This window comes from Oncorhynchus nerka, linkage group LG14, assembly GCF_034236695.1.
Source record: "Oncorhynchus nerka isolate Pitt River linkage group LG14, Oner_Uvic_2.0, whole genome shotgun sequence".
NCBI lineage: Eukaryota > Metazoa > Chordata > Actinopteri > Salmoniformes > Salmonidae > Oncorhynchus > Oncorhynchus nerka.
In genome coordinates, this window is record NC_088409.1 from 52,673,103 (window position 1) to 52,685,497 (window position 12,395).

The 12,395-nt window shown below is 42.0% G+C and overlaps 1 protein-coding gene across 12 annotated transcripts in view; it reads right to left on the reverse strand.

Moving 5' to 3' along the window:
- The window catches only part of LOC115141439 (polycomb protein SCMH1-like), a 43,045-nt gene extending 30,790 nt beyond the window's left edge, over positions 1 to 12,255 (reverse strand). For 6 of the 12 annotated variants that reach the window (XR_010458490.1, XR_010458491.1, XM_029680308.2 and 3 more), the window contains exons 1-7: positions 11,968 to 12,241; positions 10,478 to 10,646; positions 8,137 to 8,201; positions 7,772 to 7,852; positions 6,136 to 6,206; positions 4,754 to 4,988; positions 4,083 to 4,171 (exon numbers count right to left, since the gene is read on the reverse strand). Coding sequence is in view for 10 of the 12 variants with exons in the window: in XM_029680308.2 (XP_029536168.1) it covers positions 4,083 to 4,171; positions 4,754 to 4,988; positions 6,136 to 6,206; positions 7,772 to 7,852; positions 8,137 to 8,161 (501 nt within the window). In the remaining 2 variants the exon portion in view is untranslated. Of the gene's footprint in view, positions 1 to 4,082; positions 4,172 to 4,753; positions 4,989 to 6,135; positions 6,207 to 7,771; positions 7,853 to 8,136; positions 8,202 to 10,477; positions 10,664 to 11,539; positions 11,647 to 11,967 lie in introns of all 12 variants that reach the window. The other 6 variants (XM_065000170.1, XM_065000169.1, XM_065000168.1 and 3 more) reach the window with 6 other exon arrangements.
- Positions 12,256 to 12,395: the final 140 nt, after the last annotated feature.

Below are 12,395 nucleotides of genomic sequence, written 5' to 3' on the forward strand. Positions count from 1 at the left end.
CTGACATTCTCCCAATCTTCTTCTGGATCATCCAAATGCTCTCTAGCATACTTCAGACGGGCCTGGACATGTACTGGCTTAAGCAGGGGGACACGTCTGGCACTGCAGGATTTGAGTCCCTGGCGGCGTAGTGTGTTACTGATGGTAGGCTTTGTTACTTTGGTCCCAGCTCTCTGCAAGTCATTCACTAGGTCCCCCCATGTGGTTCTGGGATTTTTGCTCACCGTTCTTGTGATCGTTTTGACCCCACGGGGTGAGATCTTGCGTGGAGCCCCAGATCGAGGGAGATTATCAGTGGTCTTGTATGTCTTCCATTTCCTAATAATTGCTCCCACAGTTGATTTCTTCAAACCAAGCTGCTTACCTATTGCAGGTTCAGTCTTCCCAGCCTGGTGCAGGTCTACAATTTTGTTTCTGGTGTCCTTTGACAGCTCTTTGGTCTTGGCCATAGTGGAGTTTGGAGTGTGACTGTTTGAGGTTGTGGACAGGTGTATTTTATACTGATAACAAGTTCAAACAGGTGCCATTAATACAGGTAACGAGTGGAGGACAGAGGAGCCTCTTACAGGTCTGTGAGAGCCAGAAATCTTGCTTGTATGTAGGTGACCAAATACTTATTTTCCACCATATTTGCAAATAAATTCATTTAAAAAAAAATCTAATTTGGTCTGTCATAGTTGAAGTGTACCTATGATGCAAATTACAGGCCTCTCTCATCTTTTTAAGTGGGAGAACTTGCACAATTGGTGGCTGACTAAATATTTTTTTGCCCCACTGTATATTTGTAGAATCAGTTTCTTTCTCTTTTAGCCATGTAAAAATATATATTTTTTAATGATCTGCTAAGCCATTACAATTATAACTGGCTATACTTATTTCCCCACTTACCATATTGATACCCAAGTTTCAATTATACTTACCACAACCAATGTTTGTAAACTTACCATTAAAAAGCACCATGATGATTCAGTGTCAATATAGTTGTACCATAATAATTTGCACTGTTAAGCATACTGTAACTTTGTAAACTTTCAATTGTCCTAATATTCCACCCATTAAAACCTCCCCCCATGTCTAGGTCTGTTGTCACTAAGACCAGCAGACCATCTCCCTGACTCATGACGCACCTTTGCACCCTAATGCAAACCCTTGGCCTGCCAATTGGCGTTGGCCAGAGGGGAATGAGGGTAGTCCCATGATAACCTAAATATCTATGAGGGTGCTTTTTAGGATAACTAATGAAATAACATAGGGAAAACAGTCTGGGAAAAAAAGTTACAATAATAGATAATAGAAATAGTAACAGCACAATCTTATAAATGCATGCTCATATTTAGAAAGTCCTAGCAAGGCTATAAGCATGTCAGCCCAGCCTGCTCAGTTCAATGGATACAATTGTATGTGAACCCTTTAGAATTACCTGGATTTCTGCATAAACTGGTATCTGATAATCTAGGTCACAACAATAGACAAATACAGTCTGCTTAAACCATATAACACACAATTATAATTGTTCATGTCTTTATTGAACACGCCATTCTGTTGTTGATTTACTTCTGTCTTTTGGGTTGTTGTCCTGTTGCGTTTCAATTGGTGGACAGGTAGCTTAACATTATCCTGCAAAATGTCTTGATAAACTTGGGAATTCATTTTTCCATCGATGATAGCAAACTGTCCAGTCCTTGAGGCAGCAAAGCAGCCCCAAACCATCATGCTCCTTCCACCATTGTTTACAGTTGGGTATAGGTTTTGATGTTGGTGTGCTGTGCTGTGCCTTTTTTCCCTCCACACACAGTGTTGTGTGTTCCTTCCAAACAACAACTTTAGTTTCATCTGTCCACAGAATATTTTGCCAGTACCGCTGTGGAACATCCAGGTGCTCTTTTGCAAACTTAAGATGTTTCTTTTTTTGGGCAGCTTCTTCCATGGTGTCCTCCAATGAACACCATTCTTATTTAGTGTTTTACGTATTGTAGACTCGTCAACAGAGATGATAGCATCTTCCAGGGATTTCTGTAAGTCTTTAGCTGACACTCTAGCATTCTTCTTAACCTCATTGAGCATTCTGCGCTGTGCTCTTGCAGTCATCTTTGCAGGACGACCACTCCTAGGGAGAGTAGCAACTGTGCTGAAATTTCTCAATTTCTCAAGGCAACAATTCTTAATCGTAGTGCTGACATCTCTTTTGTTCGAGTCACGGTTTACATCAGCCAATGATTCTTGTGAATAGCAAAATACCAAAATCTCCAATCTCGTCTCATTGATTCGACTCCAGGTTCGTTGACTCCTGACTCCAATTAGCTTTAGGGGGTTCACATACTTTTTGCAACCTACACTGTGCATGTTTAAATTATGTATTCAACATAAACAAGAAAAATACAATAATTTGTGTGTTAGTTTAAGCACACTGTGTTTGGCTATATTGTTGTGACTTAGATGAAGATCAGATCAAATTTTATGTCAAATTTATGCAGAAATCCAGGTAATTCCATAGGGTTCACATACTTTTTTTGCCACTGTATATATATAATCGCAAGACCAGTTCTTAATGTCCATTACATGCAGGACATATTTCATGTAGTCCTCATTATATCCTGTTTAATACTCACAAAAAAAACAAAGAAGGAAAAAGAAACAGATTCTAACGGCCGGCAAGTAAAATGTATCTTGGGGATCACACTACCCATAAAGGAATACACAAGTTTAACTTACAATCGACTGACACAGCCATGGCACGATAGCCAAGAATACATACAGTACTGACAATCCAGAGCGAGTAAACCTGTAAAAACCTGTAAACCTCTCTCCACCCATACACATTTACATTTTTATTCCAGGGTCGTTGCTCTATCACCTCGGCTGTTTTACAGCTAGGCCCAGTGGCGAATTTAGGTATAGGCAATAATGGGCACCCGCCCAGGGCGGCATCTTGCCGGGGGCAGCACGGTGAAGTTGTGCGATCGAACGGACATTTGCGCGATCGGTTTTCTATCGCTCATTTGCACGTCACGTCAATGATATCATGTCACCGTGTTGGACTGTGGGTCAATTAACCTTGTCGGAGTGGGATCCCTGATTCTAGTTTGTGAGCTATGCAGGCTACTGCCTGGGAAGGTCTCCCACTCAGAAGTGTGAGATGGGGAGGGAGGCGGGGGTAGGTTGACCTCAGGTCTCCCCACTGGAAGCCAGAGGTAGGGGGAGCGGGGGAATCTATCAAATAGCGCACCTTTGTACAGTACTAATGTAATTAGCCAAATCAGTCACACTACTAAATGCTACCAATTAAACCACAATTCATTCATTATACTGTTATATATAGTTTCACAGACATATTGTAGCATTTTTTTCTGGTTTGTGCGAAATCGTTAAGAATAATATAAAACCAGTCTGCACACCACCAAGGTGAATTGGTTTAGTCTTGACTCTTGGTTGACAGTGTTGGGGGATGGGTAATGTAATCTTGACTCTTGGTTGACAGTGTTGGGGGATGGGTAATGTAGTCTTGACTCTTGGTTGACAGTTGGGGGATGGGTAATGTAGTCTTGACTCTTGGTTGACAGTGTTGGGGGATAGGTAATGTAGTCTTGACTATTGGTCAACAGTGTTGGGGGATAGGTAATGTAGTCTTGACTCTTGGTCGACAGTGTTGGGGGATGGGTAATGTAGTCTTGACTCTTGGTTGACGGTGTTGGGGGATGGGTAATGTAGTCTTGACTCTTGGTTGACAGTGTTGGGGGATGGGTAATGTAGTCTTGACTCTTGGTTGACAGTGTTGGGGGATAGGTAATGTAGTCTTGACTATTGGTCAACAGTGTTGGGGGATGGGTAATGTAGTCTTGACTCTTGGTCGACAGTGTTGGGGGATGGGTAATGTAGTCTTGACTCTTGGTCGACAGTGTTGGGGGATGGGTAATGTATTGATGCTCGAGTGCCAAATCAACACACGTTTCCATTTGTCTTTGTTACTTCTTTTTGATATTTATGAGTCTTATTTTTGTATATATTTTTTGTGTGTATATGTGTACAGGTATGCCTTATAAACAGGTCTATATCGAGAGCGTGTGCTGCTTTGTGACAGGTACCTTGTGAAAGATGCGTGCTGGGGCCATTTCGGCTCCGTTGAGTGTTTTTAGAAGGAACATGGGCCAGGAGGATGCGTTCAGACGGAAGCCTGTGGGAGAAATACAGACTCTGTCAAAAAAACTCTCATCCAAACACAGTAGACGAGACCCTTCACACTATTACGCAAAGGTGTACTTACTTTTATTTTATTTTTTAACTGGGCATGTCAATTAAGAACAAATTCTTATTGACAATGGCGGTCTACAACGGCCAAACCCGGACGACGCTGGGCCAATTGTGCGCCGCCCTGTGGGACTCTCAATCACGGCCGTTTGTGATACAGCCTGGAAAATAAATACAGCCTAGAAACCAAATGGATGCAAATGGGCCAAAACAGGGAGGGACTTACATTAATTTGTCCAATAAGAAACTCTTGTTTATTTACAAAAATATTTCACCCTGCAAAACATTGTACAACAGTGTGCACTAATAAATACGTATATATCAGTCTGGTGTAAACCTAACTGAGGAAGATAAGTAGCACTGTGTGATAGCAAACAATTTAAAGATCCAAGATTTTTTTATATATTTTTTTTTAAATAGGGCGCATCATATCCATAATGGGTATGTAAGTATCGAGAGTCTGACTGTGTGTGTGTGACTGTGTGAAAATGTGTTTCTCTCTCCTCACCCAATGGCGGCTGCAGCATGCCCGTGTTCTTCTCGCAGTTGCCGATAGGCTGGATTTCAGACGAGTCCACCAGGCGCCAGAAGTCGTTCTTGTTGTCGGAGCCGTCAAGGCGCAGACGCAGCCGCGATCCCGTCAGGCCCACCACTGTTGCAATGCAGGTTGACGTTGTATTCCGAGGGTCCTGCGCCTCCAGCTTCATGCCCGCCTTGAACTCATTCACTGGAGGTGTTGCACCCTGGAGAGGTAGGGGAAGGTCAGAGAGGCATGCAATGATGCTGGACAGATTCAATATGCTGAGATAGGAAGACGGCATCAAGCAAGACTAAGTATCGAAGGTGAGTTGAACTCACGCTGTGGTGACGAGGTAGCCCTGCACGCAACTTGAAATCAGTGTCACCCCTCGACCCAAGAGGGAATTTCTTCTTAGCCTAATGGTTCCCTAAAAAAATCCTGCCACTTAGCAAATTTCAGGTCTTGTGAGTGGAAATGTGAATGTTGTGAGCATTCTGTGCAACTTGCACACGTTTACTGTGAACACTGGCTGTACCCACTTTAATTACAGTTTTAGTCAGTAGCCAAGCAGGCTATTAGAGCATAATATAGGCCTATCAAAAAGGCCTACAAACAAAACCAATGGAGCAACATGGAAATAGCTATTGATTTCTATTATATATATATCCTACAGTCATGAAACATTATGCAGGGCTTGACATGAACCTTTGAGCAACTTGTCCTTCAGACCAGGAGGACAGATTTTGTACCTGTCCAAAAGCTCAAGTCACCAAATAATAAATGGTTTGTAGCCTAAACACCAAATAGGTGACTGAACATTGTGTTGCATGATGGAAGAAACCACTTTACAAAATAACATTAATTATTATTACCATACAGAGAATCAAACAAAAACGCAGGCTACCCATTAGCTACTTTGCATATTCAAGCCTGTCTCAAAATACAACACTGACTAACTTTTCAAAGAAGACTAGATATATACAGGTTTTCTGCTCGTGTAGGAAGCAACCACTCCCCCCTTGCTGATAAATTAGCTATTTGTGGGTCTTTGCACCGCCTGTCAATTCATCATTGTGGCAGTCCTGGTGTTGCGCAGCCAAGCAGCTTAGAGGGAACATTGGTTAAGACGTTGGTCTTCCTGAGCTACATATAGATGCTGCACATTGTCACTGGTGAGACTTCGGCTGCCAGGGTTAACCTATATCTCATATTGCTTGTTGGTCATAATTCTTACAAACTCTGTAAATGCCATGGTTTGTGGAATGGCTTAAAATAATTTCAGGAGCAGAAGGTTCACATAGGGTAGTAGCATGCCTTGACATGAGATTTTGGTGAGGAGGATATACTGTAGTCTGATTAGGGGGGCTTACCTGTCTGAAGCAGTGGGCAGGTGCAGCACTAGCACCTGTTTCCTTTAGGTATTTGTCCCAACTGAAGTGCCCTGTGGGACAGAAAAAGCACAATGGCTGCTTTATGTTGTCTACCGTTATGTTTTTGTGTGAATGGGTGTGGTTTTGGGGTTCAGTGTTATGGTATGTGCTAGTGTTAAGGTGTCCCCATCCTTCCCAGCCGAAACCGTTCGGAAGAGTTCGTGCATATATTATGACAACATTTTGGGACGTGTTTGTTCGTTTTGAACTTCAGTAAGTTTTTTTTCTTCTCTCAGTTGTTCGGGGGCACATTTTTTTCTTGAGGCAAGCCGAAGTCTGCGCCCCTTCATTGGTGAACAGTAGGGATTCTTCAGTCGTCTTTGCTGTCATTCAACAAGAGACGACTCATTTTCATGCACATTTTTTCATTGAGAAATACTGCACCAAATATCTTAGTTAGATGTAAAATTGCGTGACTAAGATCGCCTCTGCAAAAACGTCCAAATTAATTACAGATTTCTTAAGACTAATTCTGACTTTTTTTGGGAAGTGTATACTGACTACGGCATCTCAAAATGGACAAACAGTACTATTGCCGCTTTCTTCTCATTTTTCAAGCAAAGGTATTTTAAGGTAGAATGCTTAGCACACTTGTTCGGTTCACCTAGCTGACTTGGGATAGTCGCCAGCCACCTGAAGCAAGCTGACGCCTTTAGAACAGTGTTATAGCCAGGAACCGGTTCAGGGAACAGAACCGAAAACAGCGAAATTTTTCAAGGAACAGAAACGGGTTAGAAAGTGATCCATACTGTTTTGGAACAGAACCGATATTTCAAAACAATCTAAGCAAAGCCCTCACTCAGTCACTCAGAAACATATTCCAGTATCTGCTTGCAAGTTGAAAATCTTTTCCAGTGTGTGTGTGTGTTTAGCCTACCTGCCCCTCCGAAGTATCGGCTACTGTACTGACATTACAAGCGTGATTCAGATGATAGGGAGAGAGATTTTTAATTAGCAAGAGAAGAATGGATTAACTTTTTCAATGCTAGTTAAGGATACTATAGACCTAGTTATCACGTTTCACGTTTAGATTTATTACACAAAAAGGTAAGGCATGTTTTTAATTCTGGTGCCGCTTTGCGCACACAAGCTTGATTACCATGTAGCGCAAGCTTTTTAGCTATATAGGTCAAAGGACATTCAAAGTTCCTCTATAGAAGCCGCTCCTCCTAGGTATAATTCTGGGGACCAGATAATGCATGTCATAAGATGCCCAGCGCTTCAAGCCTCCTCCTCAGCCCCCTGCTGCTCTCTCCTCACCCCGCAAAATTTTAGTGGCAATAATTTAATAAGCTAAATGTAGAAAATAAAAAATGATTTAACAGGTTAAAAAAAAGGTACAGAAAATAATATAAAGCGGTACTTTTTTGGGATTCGAACCGGTTCAGAACTTTATTTTGCTGGCCGGAAAGGCGGAACGGAACGAAAAAAAATTGTGGTTCTGTTCAGAACGAAACAATTGGAAAATAATTTGTTCCAACCCCTGGTTATGACTGATATGTATGCGTTTGATTCATAATGTTGTTTTCATTCAACAGTGATTCATCTGAGAAAGTTGGTGTGTGTGATAATGTACCTCCTTGGTACTGCGATGGGACCCGGGAGGGACGGCCACTTCGGGCATGCTTGATCCGCCTGCCATCTCTCCACTCAATAGCTAGAGGAGAGAGCAGGGCACAACGTTTCAGAGACACACTTAACCTCAAAGGCTAGCCGACACCATTCAATGAAACTATCTATTCATAACTAGAATAAATACACTTGATCTTTAGCAACAGTCAATGAGATGTGTGAGGCCAAACTATCACATCAGCATCGGAGACTTCTATACACACATTAAAGTAGGCTAAATAGAGGACCCTTCTTTAGCAGCATCCTTAGAAGATGTACATTATGCTTTTCAAATGGACAATTGCATTCCATTTCTTAACATGACATTACCTTTTTGTGGCACTGGTTTCTTCATGCTCCAGTAATACTAAGTTCAAGACACAATAGTCCACTCTCTAAAGAAGGGAAACGAGAGGGGAAAAAAACATTGAAGTAAACACAAACCATTTGATACTTCCCTCTTCATGTTAGGTCAGAATTTAGGTCCAATATGGACCTTTCTTGTACATTAGTGTTCAAGAAGCCAGTCTGGTGTAGCCTATACTAGTGCTAGCCTGGTTAGCCTTTTAAGGGTGATTCCAGCATTATGGACATTACATTCGCACGCACAAATCTAAATTACATTTCTAACAGAATGGACAAGCAAAATAGAAATTAAAGTGTTGATGAGCTGAAATAAAAGATCCCAGAAATTACCCACGTGCATAAAAAGCTTTTCTCTCAAATCTTGTGCACAAGTTGTACATACCTGTTAGTGAGCAATTCTACTTTGCTAAAGTAATCCATCCAACTGACAGGGGTGGAATATCAAGAAGCTGATTAAACAGTATGATCATTACACAGGTGCACCTTGTGCTGGGGACAATAGAAGGCCATTCCAAAATGTGCAGTTTTGTCACACAACACAATGCCACAGATGTCTCAAGTTGAGGGAGTGTGCAATTGGAATGCTGACTGCAGGAATGTCCACCAGAGCTGTTGCCAGAGAATTTAATGTTTATTTCTCTACCATAAGCTGCCTCCAAACTTGTTTTAGAGAATTTGGCAGTACGTCCAACCGGCCTCACAAATCACAGACCACGTGTAACCATGCTAGCCCAGGACTTTTTCACCTGTGGAATCGTTCACCTGGACAGCTGGTGAAACTGTGGGTTTTCACAACCAAATAATTTCTGCACAAACTGTCAGAAACCGTCTCAGGGAAGCTCTTCTGCATGCTTGTCGTCCTCACCAGGGTCTTGACCTGACTGCAGTTTGGCGTCGTAACCGACCTCATAAGGCAAATGCTCACCTCTGATGGCCACTGGCACGCTAAAGAAGTGTGCTCTTTATGGATGAATCCCAGATTCAACTGTACCGGGCAGATGGCAGACAAGCGTGTATGGCGTTGTGTGGGCGAGTGGTTTGCAGATGTCAATGTTGTGAACAGAGTGCCACAAGGTGGTGGTGGGGTAAAGGAATGGGAAGGTATAAGCTACAAAAATATAAAACGCAACATGCAACCATTTCAAAGATTTTTACTGAGTTACAGTTCCTATGCAAATCAGTCAATTTAAATCAATTCATTGGGCCCCAATTATGAATTTCACATAACGGGGAATACAGATATGCATCCGTTGGTCAGATACCTTAAAAAAAAAAGTAGGGGCGTGGGTCAGAACCTGTCAGCATCTGGTGTACAGCGTGACACATCGCCTTCACATAGAGTTGATCAAGCTGTTGATTGTGGCCTGTGCAATGTTGTCCCACTCCTCTTCAATGGCTGTGCAAAGTTTCTGGATATTGGCGGGGAACTGGAACACGCTGTCGTACACGTTCCAGAGCATCCCAAACATGCTCAACGGATGACATGTCCTGTGAATATGCAGGCCATGGAAGAACTGGGACATTTTCAGCTTCCAGGGATTGTGTACAGATCCTTGCGACATGGGGCCGGGCATTATGCTGAAACATGAGAGGATGGTGACGGATGAATGGCACGACAATGGCCCTCACAATCTCATCAGTGTCTCTGTGTACTCAAATTGCCATTGATAAAATGAAATTGTGTTCGTTGTCCGTAGCTTATGCCTGCCCATACCATAACCCCACCACTACAATGGGGCACTCTGTTCACAACATTGACATCAACAAACCGCTCACCCACACGACACAATTACACGTGGCCTGCGGTTGAGGCCGGGTTGGACGTACTGCAAGCTTCTTGATATGCCACACCTGTCAGGTGGATTATCTTGGCAAAGTAGAAATTCTGACTAACAGGGATATAAACAAATTTTGTCCATAACATTTTATAGAAATAAGCTTTTTGTGCATATTTCTGGGATCTTTAATTTCAGCTCATGAAACATTTTTTTTCAGTGTAATAAACTTTTTTTTTTTTGCAGTGGCGGCCACAATTTAGCAGCATTGTTGACTCGCTGCTGAATGCATATAAGGGAAACACTGACCAACACTGACCACCTAAGGTTGGATACCGTCCAACCTTAAGCCGTGCCCTCCCCTCCTCCTCCCAGAGCCGAAAAGCCATGAAATACAATTGACTGAAATATCTTTTTTTGTAATGTTCAAAATTCATACAATTTCCTACTTATACGTTTCAAAAAGCATGAACTCCAACATATAGACCGTAAGGATAATTATGGACGTGTTTCATTTGGCAATGACTAACTTCATCTGTGGATGCTCAGGTTGACTTCCCCACGGATTGCGCTTAACGCTCTCCACTTCTGTCGGCCAGGCAGGGGGTTGGCGTTGGAGGCAGACGACAGGGTACAACAAAGAGGTGGCCCCAGCTGTCAGCAGACCTCGGTCACCCACCCAAACACACTCAGGGCTCACTGTTGACACAGCAGCTCTGGGAGAATCAGAAAACTCACCCGTTGGGGTATTGACAAAACAAGAGGACCCAGACTGGACAAACAGAACGGGTAACATTATAGCCAATATAGGTATTCATTTCAAGCGGCCACCATCTGTTTTGGATCTTAAAAATGATCTAAAGTCAGTGTTGTTTATGACACAGTACACTGTGAATGATTTTTCTTGTACCTTTATTTAACTAGGCAAGTCAGTTAAGAACAAAATCTTATTTACAACGGTGACCAGACAGGGGATGTCTGGCTGGCTATCCTTGACTTGAGAGGATTTGGCCCCTAACCCTGAGCTTAGGTTAACTACCAGTTGGCTACGACACACAGGCTGAAATTATATTGGTCCTCAAAGTAGACTAGATTTGCAGTCACAGCTACTCACGAATCCTGTGTTTATACAATGCATGCAGCCAGGCCATTGAAATGAATAGCAGATAAAGGCAAATTGACTAATTAATGCATATTTACCAAGTAGCCACACTAACCATTTAAAGATATATCAACAACAAAGTATCCTTGCAGACTTTCTGTTTTTTCTCCTTAACTGGTTTACAATAACAGATTGCTGACTATTCATACACACCAGCAGCACTGCATCGGTAACTGTATCAAGCTAGCAAAGTAGCTAGCTACATAATTTCAGCTGGCAATCAAATAGACTTCTAAATTAAGCTAGCCTTAAACTCAGTTACTGTAAGTTTGCATGCTAGCTACCATTAGCTAAGTTTGCATTGGACTGACAAGTGGTCATAAATAACGGTTTAAAAGATGCAATACTAGGCTATAACGGTTTCAATACTAGGCTATAGAAATGGAGAATGAGACAAAAAAAACAATAATCATAATATGCAATAAAAAACCTTAAAAGATCATAACAGTCTTCAAAAGTGTATTCAGTTGGTTCTCTCAATAGAAGTGCGCCTTTTTCATTGCGTCAAGGGGAATTCGACCAGCTCCCTCCTTTTTCCTTCCCAGAAAAAAATAACAGCGTCATTAACTACTAGGTAGGACAGACCAACCAGCTCGCTTCTACTACCACTATTATTGATAATGACCCACGCCAATGCTGTACTATCTATAAGGAAAATTGGCTACCATCATTAGTCCGTTTAATATGACTAAAATACCGATTTTTAAGTTAGCCTAGCTAGGACAAGATAAATGGTTCCATTCAAAACACAAAGCCAACACATGGGAAAACACAAAAGCCAAGCAATTCATCACGCTAGCAAGAAATTCCGCCAGCAAATATGTTTATTTAAGAGTGAGGATAAGAAGAGGTACCTACCTCCAAGCTAATAACATGGGCATGCTCGAACAGATAGCTAGCTCCGTCAACACAGCACGCTAACGGGAAGACTTAATGTTCGCCATCTATCGTTGGCCTGATTATAAATACATCATCATCAATAAATGCTAGCTAAATTACCAGCTAAAAAATGTGTTTGTTAAAAAGAGTATAGCGTGTAAACAATATATTAGTCTGTTTACCTTGCTTTGAAATGTTTGTGTATTGTTTTATGTGGATTGAGCTAGTGGCTGTCCGCCATGTTTTTTCTTCTTTAAATTTGTATCGGCGGTTGGCATCCAACGTTATGGTGCATTACCGCCACCTACTGTACTGGAGTGTGGGCTAGAGACGGGGAGAAACTAAATCCTACCTGCCAACTCCGTTGCTATTAAAAAAGATAACACACTTTCCCGTTGGATGCTTTC